This window comes from Delphinapterus leucas, chromosome 2 (assembly GCF_059928025.1).
Source record: "Delphinapterus leucas isolate spDelLeu-1000000601 "Yukka" chromosome 2, BTC_Dleu_Yukka2, whole genome shotgun sequence".
Classification (NCBI taxonomy): Eukaryota; Metazoa; Chordata; class Mammalia; order Artiodactyla; family Monodontidae; genus Delphinapterus; species Delphinapterus leucas.
The window spans coordinates 94,634,168-94,653,777 of NC_143130.1; the positions used below are offsets into that span (position 1 = coordinate 94,634,168).

A 19,610-nucleotide genomic window follows, 5' to 3' on the forward strand; every position below is an offset into this window, starting at 1 on the left:
GGGCGGAGGCGACGGGCGCCGGGGCGAGTGAGGCCGGGAGGGTGCTGGCGCCCGGGCCTGGTGCTGGGGGTAGGCCCGGGGCAAGCCGGAACCCAGGAGCGGGCGGCCTGACGGAGCAGGACTTGCGGCGCTGGGAGCCGACCCTGAGCTCGACCCGCGTGGGGAGAGCCGAGCTCAGGGGGCGTCAGAGCCGGAGGCGGAGGAGTGAAGTCAGGGCTGAGTGGGCGGAAGAGAGCCTGGGCAAAGGTGAGGCCCAGAAGTGGGAATTGAGAGAGGGAGCTGGCACCCGAGGGAGCGCGTTGGAGTGGACACACTTGGGACGGGACACATTTTCAAAATGTCAGGCTGTTGCATTTTGTCCAGTTCCTCTTAACTCGGTCTTTCTTTTGGCGGCAGTCCTAAGCCCTCCCACTGACCCACCTCATCGCATTACCTGATACCCTCAGGTCCAGGTGGTGCCTGAATTCCTCTTTGTCCAACCCCGGGATTCCTGCTCTTTGTGGCTGCTGCTTTTAACTAGAAATGCTGTCACACAGGTGAAGGTGTCTGTCCACTTAGTCAACTACGCAGATTCTCTGTAATGACTCCTGTCTCATTTGTTTCAAAAAGCCTTGAGTCTGGGTACAATGTTTGTCTTCTTAAGGGCAAAGAGGTTGGGAGGAAGGGAAGAGAACCTCTAAGGCTTGGTGCAACTCCAAAAATGAAATGACACTCGATACTTTTATTTTCTTAACAGGCATGGCCACTTATCACCCAGTAGGACACGTGCAACTGCCCCGGGCTGATGCCATTCGTTCCCGACTCATTGATACTTTCTCTCTCCTTGAGCATCTGCACGGCTTGAGCCAAGCTGTGCCACGGCACACTATTCGAGAGATACTTGGTCAGCAGCCTGTTTCTTCACTAGGATGAATTTAAGACTCCCATCCACACCCTCCAAAGAGTAGGAAGCAGAGAGGCAATTTTAAGGGTAGAAATTTCAGGGGAGATTGGTTTGGTTGCTAGTTTGGAAGTTACACCAAACTTGATAAATCAAAGGCTTTATAAATAAAACTCTGGATCCAGGAGATGGAACCCGTGCCGCTCACTTTTAGGCCTAGGGTAACTATTAGCCCTGGCTGACTTGGAAGTTTCTACCAAAGACACTTAAAACTTTGAGGGTTAAACCTGCAGCCTTTATTCTGGGCATGGACAGTGTTGGTCATAAGCAATAGGGGAGCTCGTACTCCAAAATAGTATTAGTTGCTGTGTGAAGGAGCAGCAAGGTAAGCCCCTGCACTAGGGGGCCCATTATGTAACCAGTGTTCCTGCCCCCAATCCTACCTGCTCCTGATACTCACAAAGACTTCCTTTTATATTTATCCATTGTCCCTTTTTTTTTTTTATTTTTGGTGTAGATCCTTCCTGTCAGAAGAAACTTATGTTGGGAGATCAACACCAGCTTGTGCGCTTCTCCATAAAGCCTCGTCATGTAGAACGGATTACACATGCCCAGAGACTGATGAGCACCCTTCGAGTGCGCTGCAGCGAGAGTCCACCGCTTTCCTTGTGGGCTGGATGGGTCCTTGAGTGTATCCTTTCATGCCACTCATTTTTATCCCATGGCTTTACGGTCTCTCTTTCCTCATCATCTGCCTATTGACTTACTTTTCCCTTCCGCAACTCCATTTTCTTATTCTCACTGGTTCTGTTCTTGACCTAATTATGTCACCTGCCTAAACCAAAAAGAACTCCACTCTATGTTTTCTTAAGAGAAAACAGGTCCGCTCTTCAGAAACTTTATCATCTTCCTCATCTTTCTGAATACAATTGTACTGATGGTTGAAATAGGTGAGAACTCACATTGAATGAAAGGGTGGGAGTCATTTTTCCTTTTAAGTTGATCATTTTACACATTTGAATGTTATTTGAATTGTGATAGGGACAATTATATTAAGTCTTTTGGAGTAGGATTTGTGCAACTGCTAAGACCTAGAAACATTGGAAGGGCTCTCAAGTGTAGTAGATAGAAGGTAGTGTAGACACTTAGAGGTGGGGTGTAGTAGTCTCACAAGGAATTGGAGACGGGAAGACCAGTTGCATTTCTTGTGTTAGTCTAATTTGAATGAATCTTTTCTAATAGAGATATCGGTACCTATCAGCAAGTGATCCAACATTTATATTTTTACAAATATGTTTAGAAAGATTAAGTACAAATAAGAAAACTCACAATGTATGTAAAGTTACAACTAAGATATTAGATGAGCCAAAAATGACTTAAAGAGTAGATGACTCTAAAACCAATCATAAATTTTATGAAATGTATTAAAAGCAAAAGAATGTTTGGAGAATCAATAACCTCATTTGATTATCATCTCAAATTGCTCAGAAAGGACAGTAGAAGTACTCACTTCCATGTTTCATCCTCACTATTTTGGGGAAGTTTCCCACTTTAAAAATAGTCTTTTGGACTTCCCTGGTGGCGCAGTGGTTAAAAATCCGCCTGCCAGTGCAGGAGACTATGGGTTCAAACCCTGGTCCGGGAAGATCCCACATGCCACGGAGCAACTAAGCCTGTGCACCACAACGACTGAGCCTGCGCTCTAGAGCCCTAAGAGAAGCCCGTGCACCGCAACAAAGAGTAGCCCCCACTCACCGCAACTAGAGAAAGCCCGCGCAGCAACGAAGACCCGACACAGCCAAAAAATAAATAATAAAAATAAAAAGTAAATTTAAAAAAAACAGTCTTTTAATGGAATCAGGTCAAAGGCATTTAAATACACAACAGTATTTGGTGTCATTGACCAACTGCGGTATGCTATATGCTTTGAACTGTTTTATTTCCTCTGCACAGTGATGAGGGTTTTAAATTAAGTCACCCACATTTCCTGTTTCTTGTTGATAATGATAATTGGCAAGTATTTGCCCTGTGGGATTAGAGACATAGATTTCAGCCTTGGAATGAAGTAAATAACAGTAAATATATGGGATTCACTGGATCTAACAGACAAATCAAAATAGAATAGCACTAACCATTCTTTTTGGTAAAACAGGTGAATATGAAACATGATCACTGTGCCAGAGGATAGGTGGATTGCCTGAATGGGAATCACCTGGCAAGCTCATGAAAATTGTATCTTATTAAGTACATTCTCATGGTAGAAAGGCAGGAGGGATTTTGCAAAGGGAAATAATTTGTGACAGATTTCTTTGAATAGACTAATTCGTGTGGTAAACATTAAGACTTTGTTTAGACTTTTAAAAAGCAATTTTCCAGATCATAAAGAATGCTGTTATAGATAAGGAACAAACAGTTCTCTAGATCAAAGCTCCCCATTCTTTTTCGTCTTATGATTTTGTTTCCCAAAAAAACATATATAACCTTGAAAACCTCCATAGTAATTTTAATCATTTTATTTTATCACATTTTTTCTGTGATACAGAGAAGCAAGTTGAAGTAAAAATGATAATTTAGACTAACATGTTGCTAAATATTATATTTTAGTGTTTATTATTATATAATTTTAATAATCATAAAATGTAAGCAAATTTTTACTTTTGCCATTTTATAAGTGATCATGCGTTTTTTAAAGAAAATATATGATTTGTCTACAAATGAATTTTTAAGTGACATTATATATTAAGTTCGGTTTGGGGATCAAATATATTTAATTTATGGTTTTTTTGTCTGTGTCAAGTGGCTTGCAGGATCTTAGTTGCCTGACCAGGGATTGAACCTGGGCCCATGGCAGTGAAAGCACCGAGTCCGAACCACTGGACCCTGGACCCGAACCAATTCCCTATGTATTATATTTCTAAATTTTCTGTTTCTTTTAAAAAGTTTAGATATAACGTATATTATTTTTAGGTTTACAACATTGTGTATTGTATGTTAAATACATGTTATATGTTAAAGTGTAGGTGGAAATTTAATTATGTGTTTGGGCATAAAAAAATAGAAAAAAAATCTTCTTCCACAATGATATTGGTAATTCTTCTTTGCACTTTAAACATCAATGAGCTTATTTTTATAATTTTCATATTTTGTTTCTAAATGGTGAGAAGGTGAGAAAAAAAAGATTTGGCTCATTTGCAAGCCCTTCTCTGAAAATAACACATTGTGAGTGTGAATAGTTCTTATTTCCAACAAAAAACTGAGTACAACATTATTATAATTTAAACACTGATTTTTGAGGTTCTAGAGGTATCTTGATGTGCCATATAAAATTTTCTATCAGATGAATGCAATTTATAGAATCTGATGAAGAATTGTCTTGAGATAAACTTGCAGAATTATTCTTTTGCTCTTCATTAAGTTGTATTTCAACATCAGTGTTCCTTACTTCATTAATGTAATTAGCCAAAACATTGCTAAAAGCAATAACAATTTAAAACTGTGTCAAAATCTACACAGCCATTTGTGTTGTTCAGGGTGATTGAGTATTCTCTTGTCTCTATTAACTGCCAGGCATATCAGTCATAGTGCATTTGGAGGCTCTCAGATTGTTCTGTTTCAAAGAGAAAATTTTATTTGGCTTTTAAACCTATTTTGATCTCAGTGCTTTTTTTACAGCATGATATACATCTATTAAATGTATAGAAGAGGTGAAGAGGGTTGAAAGATGAAGGCAAGTGAGTTAAGGAATTGAAGTCAGCAAATAGGTTCTAGAGAGAAAGTATAGGATTCAATTTGCTTTGCAGAATAAAATCAATTTTAGGCAGAGTAGAAAGGGGAAGCTTTAAAAGTAACAAAAAACCAAGTAATTTCTTATTATAACCTAATATGCCCCATGAATCTGGCTTCTTGTTCGTAGATATGTTATAAAACACTTTTCATATCATGGCCCTACATTTGCGTTCTTTTCTCAAGGCCTATTGCTTCTTCATGAAGTTTGGTACCAGGGTAACAGAACAGACGGGGTTGGTGGTCATTAAGAGAGCAATCCCTTGGTGGCTCTCTGACCCCAGAGTGGGAAGGCAGTAACTGCAGCTGTTAACACGTACCAGTACCAGCAGGAGATGAGTTGTAGCTATTTTTCATGTTCGATTCTATCCTCCCCTGAATTTCACGGGCTGAAGCAACAACGGCATTAAGAAGAGAAACTCAAAAGAAAAATGGCATAGCAGTGGGCACAACTGTGGTTTTTAGCAGTTGCTGATCATTCTCTATCATTCAGCTTCCTGCTTCTTTACCCTTTACTCATCCTTTGCTCTATTCTCACAGAATTGCTCGAATCCTCAAATACCCAACTGTGGCCACTGAAGCTGACTCTGGAGGTGGCAGCTTGGTTCATCTTGCTTGTTTTCATCTTGGAGATCCTTCTTATGTGGCTATCCAGCTTTTTCCTCTTCTGGAAGAATGCCTGGAATGTCTTTGACTTTGTTGTCACCATATTGGTAAGGATAGATATCCTGAAGATTAGTTTACTGTGCTGAGAAATGTGCCCATGTGAATCAAAGACAAGAAAAGTTAAGATACTTAGAGCACAGGAAGAAACAAATAGAAATGTACCTAACCTCCTTATTTTGATTTTTTTCTTCTCTAAAAGTCAGGCATGATAGGAGTTGTTGGTATTAGGAGCAAGGAAGAATCTGATCACAACATTAACCCCAGCAATAACATCTACCAGTTACTAACCACTTACTAAATGTCAGAAACTATCCTTTTTTTCATGCATTTCTTAAAATTTGAGCTCCACAACAACCCAATGAGTTAAGCACTGTATTTATCCCCTTTTAATGTCTGAGCAAGTTGAAGTGCAGGGTTTAAGTAATTTCTTATAGAAAGGCTGAATAGGAAACAGTCCCCAGAGAATGCTTTTCAAAGGATAATGACCAAGGAACTATGACAATGAAGAGATAAAGAAGGGACAACTGTGCGTGGGTGCTTTGGGGTATATTTTACTCATGATCTGTGTGTTTCCTACAGTCCCTGATTCCTGAGGTTGTGGTGCTGGTAGGGGTAACAAGCCATTCCGTATGGCTCCAGTTGCTGAGGATCTGCCGGGTGCTAAGGTCTCTTAAACTCTTTGCACGATTCCGTCAAGTTCGAGTCATTATTTTGGCCCTGGTCAGGGCCCTCAAGGTGATTTGACTGCTGCAGCCGTATCAAGTGGGCAAGGTGGATAAACATGGGGGTTTAACATGAAACAGTCTGGGTGGATGAAAGAAGGCAATGAAAGACCCTGTGAAATGTTGTCGATGAGAAAGGGCTAGGGACAGGCTGCTGTGTTCTAGAGATGACTGGGCTCAGGCTAGAAGTGAGGGTTTGGTGGGGGATTTCCAGGGTGGGTCTGACTAGGCTGTAGGTGGAGATCAGCCTAGTCTGGCCCAGCTCTGACTCAAGGTCATGGCCTCTAGAGCATGACCTTCCTCTTGATGTTGCTGCTCATCTTCTTCTACATTTTTGCCGTGGCTGGTGTCTACTTCTTCGAGAATTACACCCGTTCAACTCGCCAGGACCTGGAGTATCACATGTTCTTCTCGTAGGCAGGACTGGGGGAAGCCTGGGTTGGGGGAGAGAGTTTGGGCATGAGACTGGGAAGCTAGTCCAAAGTACAGTAATACAAAAAGTATAATATATTGTAAAAAACGGGAATAGAGCACAGTAAGGAGAGGTAAAGAGAAAGCAGAAGAATAGTGAGTGGTATTAGCTCCAATTTTGAGGATAGGTCGGGTATTCCTGGTTTGCTTTGGGTTTTGCAAATTCAAACTTACCCTCACCTTTAAATAGCAGTATACTCCAGGGGTTAAGCCCTGGTTTCTGTCTCAGTTACCTCTTTTGAAAAATGGTATTAAAAGTAGTACTACTTCATAAGAGTGTAGGGATAAATGAGGTAATTCATTTAAGCATTTAGCACAGCATTTCACACATTGTAAGTGATCAGTAAGTGTTACTATGACCTCAAACATGGTCACTGGTTTTACCCCAGTCTCTTAAATGTAGAGATTACACATGCACATACTTAAATTCTTTCAAAAGTAAAATCCTGATAAGCTTTTTGTCTAGAGGACACTGATTACTAGTAGAAAGTCAATTTGGATTTAGAGGAGACAGTGTTATTTGTGAATTGGAATCCAATCTTGTCAGCACCGCTCAGGTCTCTATCTTAGACTAACAGGTAGTTTTGTAAGAGTATTGACTTGGGGAAGTCCTAGAATTCATTCTGTTCAGGCTCTGATGTTTTCAGTAATATGTATATTGAGGGATAAGAAGGAAAATTTAGATATCTTCCTGAGACCTTTTGTGATATATTCATTATCATTCGTTATTTGGAATCACATGTTTATGCCACATATCCATCCATTTACTTGACTGTCAGTTCATGCCAGCAAACTAAGTAGGCACGATGTTTGCTGAATTTGTATGTGACTTTCCGTTAGGCGAAGTCCATAGAACAGTGGAGAATGAACTTAGAAAAAAATGATGTGTAATTGGTGATTCAATTTTTAAACATTCAGTTAATACCTATGTATTAAACACCTACTGTGCCCCAGGCACTGATGGAATGGTGAGAGCTATTCATAGATTATTCATGATAAAGGAAAACCTAATAAAACAATCTCAAACCGAAGAAAGATTAGGTAAAAAATTGAGTATGGTAGAAAAGGGGCTAAAGTCAGAGCAAACTACAAAGAAATGCTCTTATGTTGCTTTGAGAGTAAGAATGATAGTGTTTCTTAGAGAATTAGCTCTCTCTGTCTATACACACACCTCCTTTTTCTTTAGGGACCTGCTGAATTCCGTAGTGACAGTGTTCATTCTCTTTACTATGGATCATTGGTATGCACTGCTTCAGGATACCTGGAAGGTGCCTGAAGTCAGCCGTACCTTCAGCAGCATCTATGTCATCCTCTGGTTGTTACTTGGTTCCATTATCTTTCGAAACATCATAGTAGCCATGATGGGTAAGCATAGAAGAGGTGAAACTTGGTGAGAGGGGTGTTTGGGAAGAAATTAGAGCGAAAGCTAGGATTGGTGAATTACGGAGAGAGAGAATCTGATGTAACAGGAAGGTGCGGGGCCTGGAATGGATATTTCACTTGGTTTCTCCCCACCCAAGCCCTCTCCCCATGTCTAGTCACCACCATCTCCCAACTCCTAATGGCCCTTTGGGGCAGTTACTAACTTCCAGAATATCAGAAATGAGCTGAACGAGGAGATGACACACCTGGAAGTTCAGCACAAAGCCGACATATTCAAGCGTCAGATTATCCAGAGGTCTGCTTCCCCATTTTCAAACCCAGCTTTAGTTCTTGAGGGTGCCCTGATCTCATTCTCTGTTTCCGCTCCTTGGCCGCAGTGCCATTTTCCCCTTTGTGACAGATTTGCCTCAGAGTTAGAATTCCCCAGCTCTAAAATATTGCCTGATTCTTTATCCACTGTCAGGGCTTCCCCACTCTTTTTCACTCCTTTACTACAACTTATTCTCCTCGCTTGATGATCAGAATTCTTTTTTCCTTACTACACTCCTGCTTCAGTGTAACTCTCTTCACTCTTTTGTGTTTTTTGCTTTACAGGAGACAAAACCTAATCCCCGAGGCACAGAGGTCAAGCGTTAGCAAAATGGATGCCAGGTTAGGAGTGTATATGGGAAGTGGGATGGACACACATGAAGGAGGAAAGGTAGGAAACCAAAGGTGAAGATTGGCTTTGAGAGAGAATTCATTCATTCAATAACTATTTATTGTAGTGGGTTGAATGGTGGCCTCCAAAAAGATATGTCCACGTTCTAATTCCCGGAACCTGTGAACATGACCTTATTTGGAAAAAGGGTCTTTGCAGATGCAGTTAAATTAAGGATCTTGAGATGTGATCATTCTGGATTATCCAGGTGGGCCATAAATCCAGTGACAAGGGTCACTGGCTTTAAGAGACAGGAGAGAAGACATAGACATAGAGCATAGGAGAAGATGTCAAGATAGAGGTAGAGATTGGAGTGATGCAACCACAAGCCAAAGGAAGCCAGTGGATGCAAGGCAACTGCCAGAAGCAAGAAGTAAGGAACCTTCTCCCTTTGAGATTCCAAAGGGAGTATGACCCTGTTGACACATTGATTTCAGACTTCCAAAATTGTGAGAGAATAAATTTCTGTTGTTTTAAGCTACCAAGTTTGTGGTAATTTCCTACAGCAGCCACAGGAAACTAATAAAAGTACCTTCCGTGAAACATGTTATTCAAGACCCTGAGTGTTCAGCAGTGGACAAGAGAGCAGAAGGAGAAATAAGAAATCCATCAACAAATAATTATTGAATGCTTATTAGTTGCTCAGAGTATATCAGTGAACAAAATAAATAATAATGCCTGTTCTCATGGAGCTTATATACTAGTAGGAGGAAAGAGACAGTAAACAATAATCATATTAATAAGAAAATTAGCACATTAAAATATAAGCCTTGAATATAAAAAGAATGTATATATGTGTGTATAACTGAGTCACTTTGCTATAAGCAGAAATTAACACAACATTGTGACTCAACTATACTTCAATAAAAAACAAATTTAAAAATAGGATAAGCATTATAAAAAAGTAAAATGTAGAACAGGTTAAGGGGGGTTGGAGTATAAGAGGGGGGTTGCATATGGGTTGTACTTTTTTTTTTTTTAAAGGGCTTCAAATGCTTGGCTTTTATTTATTTATTTATTTATTTTTGGCTGTGTTGGGTCTTCATTTCTGTGCGAGGGCTTTATCTAGTTGTGGCAAGCGGGGGCCACTCACTATCATGGCCTCTCTTGTTGCGGAGCACAGGCTCCAAACGCGCAGGCTCAGTAGTTGTGGCTCATGGGCCTAGTTGCTCTGCAGCATGTGGGATCTTCCCAGACCAGGGCTCGAACCCCTGTCCCCTGCATTAGCAGGCAGATTCTCAACCACTGCGCCACCAGGGAAGCCCTGGGTTGTAATTTTAAACAAGGTAGTCAGGGTGGCCTCTGAAAAGGTAACATTTGAGCAAAGACTTGGAGGAGGTCAGGGGATTACTATGTGGATATCTATGGGAAGAGTATTATAGGCAGAGGGAACAGCTAGTACAAAGGTCCTAAAACAGAAGCATGCCTGGTGTGTTTGAGAAATAGCAAGGAAGCTACTGTGACTGAAGCAGAGTAGGTAGAGGGGGAGAATGATAGGAGATGAGGTCAGAGAGGTAATGGGGACCTGATCCTGTAGGGCTGTGGGGACCACTGTGAGGACTTAGGCTTTGATTTTGGGTGAAATGGGGAACATAGCGGAACAGTGACATGCAGTGACTTACACTTAAGAAGGATTAGTCTGCTTGCTGTGTTGATGATAAACTGAGGGAAGAATAAAATAAGCAGAGAGATGAGTTAGGAGGCTATGCTGCTATACAGGCAAGAGGCGTTGATGGCTCAGACCAGAGTGGTACTAGTGAGAAAAGATATTTTGAAGGTAGAGTCAACAGGCTTTCTTTTTTTTTTTAATTAATTATTTATTTTATTTTATTTTTTATTTTTGGCTGTGTTGGGTCTCCATTGCTGTGCGCGGGCTTTCTCTAGTTGGGGTGATCCGGAGCTACTCTTCGTTGCAGTGTGCGGGCTTCTTATTGTCATGGCTTCTCTTGTTGCAGAGCACGGGCTCTAGACGCACAGGCTTCAGTAGTTGTGGCACATGGGCTCAGTAGTTGTGGCTTGCAGGCTCTAGAGCTCAGGCTCCGTAGTTGTGGCGCATGGGCTTAGTTGCTCCACGGCATGTGGGATCTTCCCGGGCCAGGGCTTGAACCCGTGTCCCTTGCATTGGCAGGCAGATTCTTAACCACTGTGCCACCAGGGAAGCCCTCAACAGGCTTTCTTGATGGATTGGATGTGGGGTATGAGAGAAGAATTAAGGATGAAAGTTCTGACCCAAGCAACTGGAAGGGTTGATTAGCTGAGATGGGGAGGGCTGTGGGTGGAAGAGGTTTGGTGGGCAAAGAGTTCAGTTTTGATTGAATTTGAGATGTCCTTAGACATTCAAGTGGTGCTAAGTGAGTAAAAGTTGTATATACAAGTCTGGATTAAGGAGTGAGGTCTGGACAAGAGGCTTAAATTTGCATCTGGTAGGCATTTGAACTCAGCAGATGAGATCACCAAAGGAGCAACTGTAGATGGAGAAGATATAAAGAGCTGAGCCCAAGTTCCCTCTAATATTAAGAGATGGAATCGAGGGGGCAGAGGCTATAGTTGTGGTGTAATAGGCATAGGGCCAAGGGGTGGGGGGCTAAAACTTTGCAAAATAAGGTGGGGTGTGGAACGTGGAAGCCCGAGTAAGATTGAGCACAGACGTTATGTGGTGAGGGGCACTAATAGGGGTACATGACACGGGATAATTTAGGTTGGATGTGCTTAAACTTAGATTTTGGGAGCAGTTTGGCCTTCATTGCCTTAACTCCTAGCTTTAGGCCAGGGCCAGAATCAGAATAACGAAAGAACCAGCCATATTGTGTAAATGTATTTGAAGCAATAAAATTTTGCCTTTCACTTACAGAAATGCCAATCAACAATGGGAATCTTTGGACTTAACAGAGGCTTCTAAAGAAGAGTCCAAACACAGTGCCACTAAAGAGAGTTCAAGAGCATCTAAGTCAAAAACAAAGAAGTCCTTGTCAAAAGTGAAGAAGTCTGCATGTTCCTCTTCCTCCTCATCTTCATCTTCCTACTGTTCCTCTTCTTCTGGCTCCAGATATTATGACCCTATTGGTAAGCCGAGGGTTTCTCCCAGTTGAATTCAGACTCCTCTTCTCCATGAGACATCCCATTCTTAATAGGAGCTCTCCCACTATGCACATTTCCTGACTTTCTCCACCAGTCCGATTTTCTGGCCTTGGCTACTTTCTTCACGCTTCTTCATTTCCCCTGTGCTTCTGCTGCACTTTGGAAAAGTATGGTTGTGGCTCTCTTTGTTTATTGTAGAAGTGGTGTCTTGGTGATACATACTTTTCTCTCTCTCCTTCCTATATCTTCTTTCATCCCTGCTTTCTCCTCGCCTGCCCCCATAGAGTTTATCAGCTTTTATCCAACTTCCACGAATCTAGATATGTTTTTGAGAAGCATTTCTCCCTCCAGGTCAGTTGGACTGGGAGACTCATGTGCACCAGAATCTGCCTGGGCTAATGGATATGGATCAGGATGAACGTGTTGTTTGGCCTAGGGATTCACTCTTCCGATATTTTGAGTTGCTAGAAAAGCTGCAGTATAACCTAGAGGAGCGTAAGCGGTTGCAAGAGTTTGCAGGTATGGATTTAGGGCAGCCATGGAGACCAGGAGTTAAGTCCATTGGAGTAGCATATATAACTGGGGAGAAGAAGGGTGTTTGCTATTTTGGCACCTCAGCCTCTGAATTTCCACCTCACACCTAAAAAAGGCAAATTCACGGTTTAGTATGTCACATTCTGGGCATATGTCCAGATTTCTTCTAACCTAGTGAGGACCTGGCAACCCTGCTTCTCTGGTAGGGGACACCTAAATCCTGTTAGGTCTGAGAGCTTATTTCACAAGAGAAGAGTATCCAGTTCCAGCTGCTGGAAATTAGGATAAGGTGGGCTCTCACTCTCTTTGGGCAGCCTGCCCCCTTTTTTTTTTTTTTTTTTTTTTTGCGGTACGCGGGCCTCTCACTGTTCTGGCCTCTCCTGTTGCGGAGCACAGGCTCCGGACGCGCAGGCTCAGCGGCCACGGCTCACGGGCCCAGCCGCTCCGCAGCATGTGGGATCCTCCCGGACCGGGGCACGAACCCGTGTCCCCTGCATCGGCAGGCAGACTCTCAACCACTGCCACCAGGGAAGCCCCAGCCTGCCCCCTTTTGTACATGTTTCTTCTCTTTGAAGGTCACCTTTCAGACCTCAACAGTAAGGGCCTCAGGATCAAGTTCAATAGCTATGGGGATTAGACAGTCAGCAGAAAGCCCACAAGTGCCCACTGTCCTCAAGAGGTTTATGAATTACAGATTCATCTTCCTTTCAGTCCCTTCTAGAGTCAAGCCTATGCAGAGAAAATATGTGATCAAAATAGTAAAGTTTAGGACTTCCCTGGTGGTCCAGTGGTTAAGAAACCGCCTTCCAATGCAGGGGGTGCAGGTTTGATCCCTGGTCGGGGAGCTAAGATTCCACATGCCATGCGCCGCAACTACTGAGCACGCGTGCCACAGCTAGAGAAGTCAGCGCGCCTCAACGAAGATCCTGTGTGCCGCAACTAAGACCTGACACAGCCAAATAAATAAATAAATGTTCAAAAAAAATAGTAAAGTTGGGACTTCCTGGTGGTGCAGAGGTTAAGAATCTGCCTGCCAATGCGGGGGACATGGATTCGAGCCCTGTTCCAAGAAAATCCCACATGCTGCAGAGGAACTAAGCCCGTGCGCCACAACTACTGAGCCTGTGCTCTAGAGCCCACGAGCCACAACTACTGAGACCGTGTGCCACAACTACTGAAGCCTGCGCACCTAGAGCCCGTGCTCTGCAACAAGAGAAACCACCACAATGAGAAGCCCGCGCACCACAACGAAGAGTAGCCCCCGCTCGCTGCAACTAGAGAAAGCCTTTGTGCAGCAATGAAGACTCAACACAGCCAAAAATAAAATAAATAAATTTTTTAAAATTCTCTAAAAAAAAAATAGTAAAGTTTGATTTAAGCTGAGAACTACCTGTTCAAAATTATTTTCCCTAAATTTCTCATTTGAGATTTCACCACCTAGAGATTAATTTGGATCAATGAATTTTCCCTCTAAAATTACAAAAGTTAGGGGCAATTTTTTTTTAACAATTTAATGTGGATTAGTGTTATCCTCCTAATACCTAGCTGAAGTCAACCCCAAGTGAAAATATCAATGGGGGAAGAGGAATGTGTGTGTGGTGGGCACAGGAGAGCAATAAGAGGAATTTATAACATTGGAACATGGAATTTAGAGCAGGATGTCAGACAGGCTTTGCCTACTTCGAATATTGCATTGTTATCCTGCTCTTTCCAACTGTCCTCAGCCCTGCCTCCCCATTTGTTCTGGGGAGAACAGGGTGAAAGGGCGGCGAAGGTAGCAAGATGGCTTCCTTAATCCTGATTAATTCATCTGTGGCAAAGAGGACAGACTCATATGGCTTAATTTAGGGTAAAGATTAGTAAAACTTTTTTTTTTTTTTTTTTGCCTCTCCCGTTGTGGAGCACAGGCTCCGGACGCGCAGGCTTAGCGGCCATGGCTCACGGGCCCAGCCGCTCTGCGGCATGTGGGATCTTCCCAGACCGGGGCACGAACCTGTGTCCCCTGCATCGGCAGACGGACTCTCAACTACTGCGCCACCAGGGAAGCCCCAAGATTAGTAAAACTTTGAGTGGAAACCTAGAACCCAGAAAAACAGGGTCTTCACCAAACATTTGTATGTTCTGAATATTCTTACCTCTCCAGCTTCACAGTCTGTTTCTTTACAGTGCAGGCACTGATGAATTTTGAAGACAAGTAAAGCTGACAGCGGATGGCTTCGCTATCTTTGGCAAAAATTAATGAAGGGAAGTGTTGGAAATGGAGAATTCAAAGTATAAATGTCTAATAAATCCTGCTGATAATTGTACAGTGGTCTGTCTCTGAGACATAGGGGATACTGAAAGATATAAGATCAGGTGAAAGTTAGTTCAGATGTCAGTGAGGCCCATGGTCCTTGGCTTTCTACCCTTTCCACAGCTCCTGAATCTCACTCTTTCTTTGGCTTTGTCACTATAGCCCCACCTTTTCTATAGCATCTACTTCCTGCTAGAGTCCTAATTTCACCTTCTCCCTCACTGGTGGGTACAGGACCCTGGGAGTTGGGGGTAAGGAGACCCCAGGACCTGTGAGTGTAACTAATTGAGAACTGTTGTTTCCCTTGCTACTCTAAGAACATTGCTTCTCCTGGGCACCATTAACTTCAAACATCATTTTCACCTGTTTCTGTGCCAAAAGAGCGTCCCTTTATTCCATTTCCTTGCCTTTTCTGAGGGCATTGATTCTGTTCTGTAGGGGATGGGGCAAATCATTATGTCCCACAGATTTTTAGAGTCAGTCTATCTCCTGTCAGAGTAGGAACACCTTTTATATAGAACATCACTGAAAGGGGATTATCCAATGTTTTAATGTTTCTAGTTCCTGGTGACTTATTATCTAGAGGGCATCATGTTCCATTGTTGGATGACTCAAGTCTTTAGACATGTTTATTATTAAAAATTCTATCACTTATTGAGTGTTTAACATATATGAACATACACATGTATGAAGAATACATGAAACACTGAATGGTGTTCTTTAAAATGGTAAATTTTATGTGAATTAGATCTCAATTTTTAAAATAAAGTAAGAAAAGATTATTTGAAACCAATAACCAACATTATGTTTCAAGGAAAAGCATTTTAGTCATTCCCCATAAAATGTGGGACAAAACAAAAATATTTTAAAAATAAATGTCAATATATAATATTGTATTAAAATCTTATAATAAGAAATAAATACTTGGAAAGAAGAGCTACAAATACTATTTTTAGACACAATTGTATACCTAGAAACCCCAAAGGAATCAAATAGAATTAGAGATAACAAAGAATTTCCATTAAGTACAAATAGAAGAATTGAGGACTGGAGAGAGAAACCTGGGAGGCAGGAACACTTAAGGGATAGGAGGAGGAGGAGCCAGAAAAAAGCCTGAGAGGGAAGAACTGAAGAGACAGGAGGATAATCATTCTAGAGTAATGTCCCTAGAATTTCAAGAAAGGAATGGTCCAGTAAGATCTGGATTGGAGCATCCATTGAACCCAGCAATCAGAATACAATAAATATAATAAAACAGAATAAGGAAGTATTTAATCTTACATGTGCTATCCACAAAGTAAATGCTCATCGAGCAATATCATTGAGTGACTTTGCTCAGTGTGGTCTGAGGACCAGCAGAATTGGCTTCACCTGACTTGTTAGAAGTGCAGAATCTCAGGTCCTTTCCTCAGGGCCTGTTGAATCAGGTGTTACATATGCACATTAAAGTTTCAAAAAGCACTGCTTTATAGCTATGTGATGACTAATCCCTTTCTGCTTTCTATAGTTAACCTTCTCAAATGAATGGCTCGTGCATGCTGCCTCATTCTTTAACTCCTTCCTTAACGAAAATGATCTGGTTTCAATTCTATTGGAATGGAATTTATTCAACAAATTTGAATTTTTCCTATGTTCCTATGTTCCAGACACTCTTATAGGTGTTTGGATATGTCAGTGAATGAACAAGACAGAGATCCCTGCCAGTCCTAACTAGCTCCCCATAAGATCCCCAAGTAATAAATAACTTCCATGAAGACAGTGATTTTACCTCCCTCTGTTTTTTCCCCCAAATTATCTTTCCAGCAGCCCAGAGCCGTGTGATAACATCTGCTCAAAAACAAAACCAAACTTTTTTCTGACTAAATAAAAACATTTTAAGGTCTGAGGATCAAGCCCCACTGGCAATGAATCCATTACTCCTCCAGCTTCCTTTTTTATCCTTGCCCTAACCTAATAACGCTGCTATAACTTTTACCAGTATTCTCAAGTCAAGGAAGAGATTCAGGCTCTATGCCAGGTAAGTATGAAGGTTCCTCAGGAGCATTTTGGAAGTGAAGTTAGGATTTAGATATTGTGATACAATTGAATTTTTTCACATATGGTTTGTATTAAGCTTTTATTTTGGAACATGGTTTCCCCCTTTGATCTTCAATTATCACTCACACTGTCAAATATCAATGGATGGATACATTCTTTTTATGTATGGTGTTTTATGTAAGGTATTTTTGTTTAAGGACACCTTATTTAATACATATTGTTGATTCATTAGCATTGACCTCTGTCAACAACACTATAACTCATGCTTGAATAAAGTTTATCAAACACACGTTTTCTCTGTAAGGTGCATCACAGCCTTCCTGTGCTTAGGAACACTAGAAAGCACTTCAGCACTAAGCTGGGGGACCATTTTAAACAGTGAAATCACCAACAAAAAGCACTAAAATGCTAAAATTGTGGCACTAAATAGATCATGAAAAGGACACTGATTTACAGTATGAGAAGAAGGTGGAGTATTGCCTTGTTTCCCATCCAAGTACTAACCAGGCCCGACCATGCTTAGCTTCCGAGATGAGATCGGGCACATTCAGGGTGGTATGGCTGTAGAGGAGTATTGCCTTGTTTGAACTCAGCTGGGAATGTACACATCAGGCGACAAATTTTTTACCACTCTGCAGATGTCTGTGAATGATTGTGAAAATGCCATAGGTATTGATTTTGGGGTCACAAATAAATTTTAGTGAGCGGAGGAATCTACAACAGGACTCAAAAATGAGAATTTACTCTAAATGCCGTGTGATAATCTGGAGCTTTAGGCTAGTTGGCCTTATGACGCTGCCATCTCAATGTGTGGTTTCTCGGTTACCTCAACAGGGAAGAGATTGCTGGAGCATCATTCACTAGCTCTTAAATTCTTTTCGTCATTCACTATCCATTAGCCAGAACTAATCACCTGACCCCACCTAACTGCAAGAGATCTGGGGACTGCTTGGATCCTTAGTGAGCAATATATATCTATATTTAAGTTACAAAAGGCAAACCAAAAAGGGAGAAAAACAATTGCACTTTACAAAGGGAGGCCTCTGTTCTAGTCAGACAGAAAGTGCCCTGTGGTTGATTTGGGAGATTGAGGATGCTTCAGATTTCTCAACTCCTTTGGCTCCTTGCAAGTATCTCCCTTCCAATTGCCAGATCACAGAGCATTCCAATCACCCCACCAATCTAATCCATTTCACTTTAGCAACACACATGATTACTATCGTGCTCTGGACCCCCCTAATTTCAGTTTGTTGGCTCTGGTTTTCTCTCTTTCCATTTGCTCATCTGAGGATTGGAACTTGTCTTGCTTTTGTTGAACCTTACCATAGTATAAGCAGTAACTTGCTTGTATTGAATAAGGCTGATATCTTTGCTATAAATCCTAAGCACTTCATCCTCAGTTGGCAGATAGCCTGAATCCTTGGTAGCCACAGGATTGCTTAACCTGATAGCTCCATCATCATGTGGAGTGCCAAGAATTTCCCCTCCTGGGTTGAGGGAGTCCTCATTGTTCCCCTCTCTGCTTGACTCAGGTACCTCCATACTTGTTCTAAAGGTCTTTCACTCAAGACACTGCTTCTTGGTGACAATTTCTGTATTAATTAGGACTCTTTAGTTTCAAATAAAAGAATTCATATTGAGCTAGTCTAATAATAATAGTAGTCACGTTTAGTGAATGTTTATTCTGTACCAGTGTCTGGCACATAATGGGTGCTTACTCTTTTTGAATGAATGCCAGGCACTGTGCTAAATACTTTAAATGCCTTATCAAATTTAATACTCATGACAACTCTATACTAGTATTTCTCCTTTTTACAGAAAAGAACACTGTGCCACAGGTTTAGAAACTGCCCAGGACACACTGCTAGTATATGCTGGAGCCAGGACTTGAGCCCAGCCATCTCATTTTTTTGCTACCCTATTAGCAAAAAGGAGAATTTATTATAAGAGGGTTGTTATAGAATCAAGGGCGGAAATTCAAGTGGATTGCAGAATGGGCTGGAGCCAGGAGCTAGAAAGCTGTTGGGAACCCAGGCCGTATTCTTCCTCTGATTCTCCTCTCTGCTTTTCAGACTAGATGTACCTTTGATAAGCAAAGAGAAAATATTGGCAAAGTGATACAATAGATCATTTCACTGGTTCTAACTTTTTGACTCACCTTGGAAAATCCCAGCACTGCCCTCACCTCCTTTGATTGCGTGGGCCAAGGTATTCTATTTCTTTGGGCCTCCATTTCCTCATCTATAAAATGAGAAGTTTTTACAAGAGGATTCTTCAAGTCCTTTCCAGCTCTAAAATTCTATGATCGTGGGCTTCCCTGGTGGCACAGTGGTTGAGAGTCCACCTGCCGATGCAGGGGACACGGGTCCGTGACCCGGTCCGGGAAGATCCCACATGCCGCGGAGCGGCTGGGCCCGTGAGCCATGGCCGCTGAGCCTGCACGTCCGGAGCCTGTGCTCTGCAACAGAAGAGGCCACAACAGTGAGAGGCCCGCGTACCGAAAAAAAAAAAAAATTCTAGGATCGTAAATGGACCTTCCAGGACAGAGGCACATTAATAATGGATTTAAACGTATGGGTTTGGGCTTTAGAGAAGGGTTCTAAGGAGAGAAGGACAGAATATGGTTTGAGTGGAGCCTGTGGTGAATTACTGTTTAGAACTGGTGTCAGGTAAAGGCCTTGGGGGCCTTAAACGGAGGGCAGAAAAGACTTCTCACCCTGACCAGATCAGAGAGATGGATCTCTCTGATCTATGAGCAGTTTCTCTCTCTGTGTGTGTGTGTGTGTGTGTGTGTGTATGCATGTGGGGAATAGCCCCCTTGCATAGTTACTTAATCTGGCTTATTTATTTTCTCACCTCAGAATTTTCTAAGGGCTTTCTCCTGGGCCACAGGAAGAGAGCCAGAGGGCAAACCCAAACACTTGAATGGCCTAATGAGCAAGTCACTCCTCTCTGTGTCTATTTTCTTATCCATAAGATGAGAGGTTTGGTCTGTGTGATCTCTGAAATCCTGCCCAACTCTTAACATTTTGTGGCTCTGGGTACTGAATCAAAAGCCCCTCT

The 19,610-nt window shown here is 42.0% G+C and overlaps 1 protein-coding gene across 1 annotated transcript; it reads left to right on the forward strand.

The window, feature by feature from the left end:
• Nucleotides 1-19,001, forward strand: CATSPER2 (cation channel sperm associated 2). Its single transcript, XM_089907311.1, has 13 exons — nt 1-246; nt 737-883; nt 1,398-1,571; nt 1,762-1,830; nt 5,204-5,376; nt 5,909-6,064; nt 6,340-6,464; nt 7,709-7,887; nt 8,101-8,200; nt 8,500-8,556; nt 11,457-11,668; nt 12,035-12,202; nt 14,384-19,001. Exons 2-13 carry the CDS (start codon nt 739-741, stop codon nt 14,413-14,415), a joined length of 1,590 nt encoding a protein of 529 aa, XP_089763437.1. The 5' UTR covers nt 1-246; nt 737-738; the 3' UTR covers nt 14,416-19,001.
• Nucleotides 19,002-19,610: the final 609 nt, after the last annotated feature.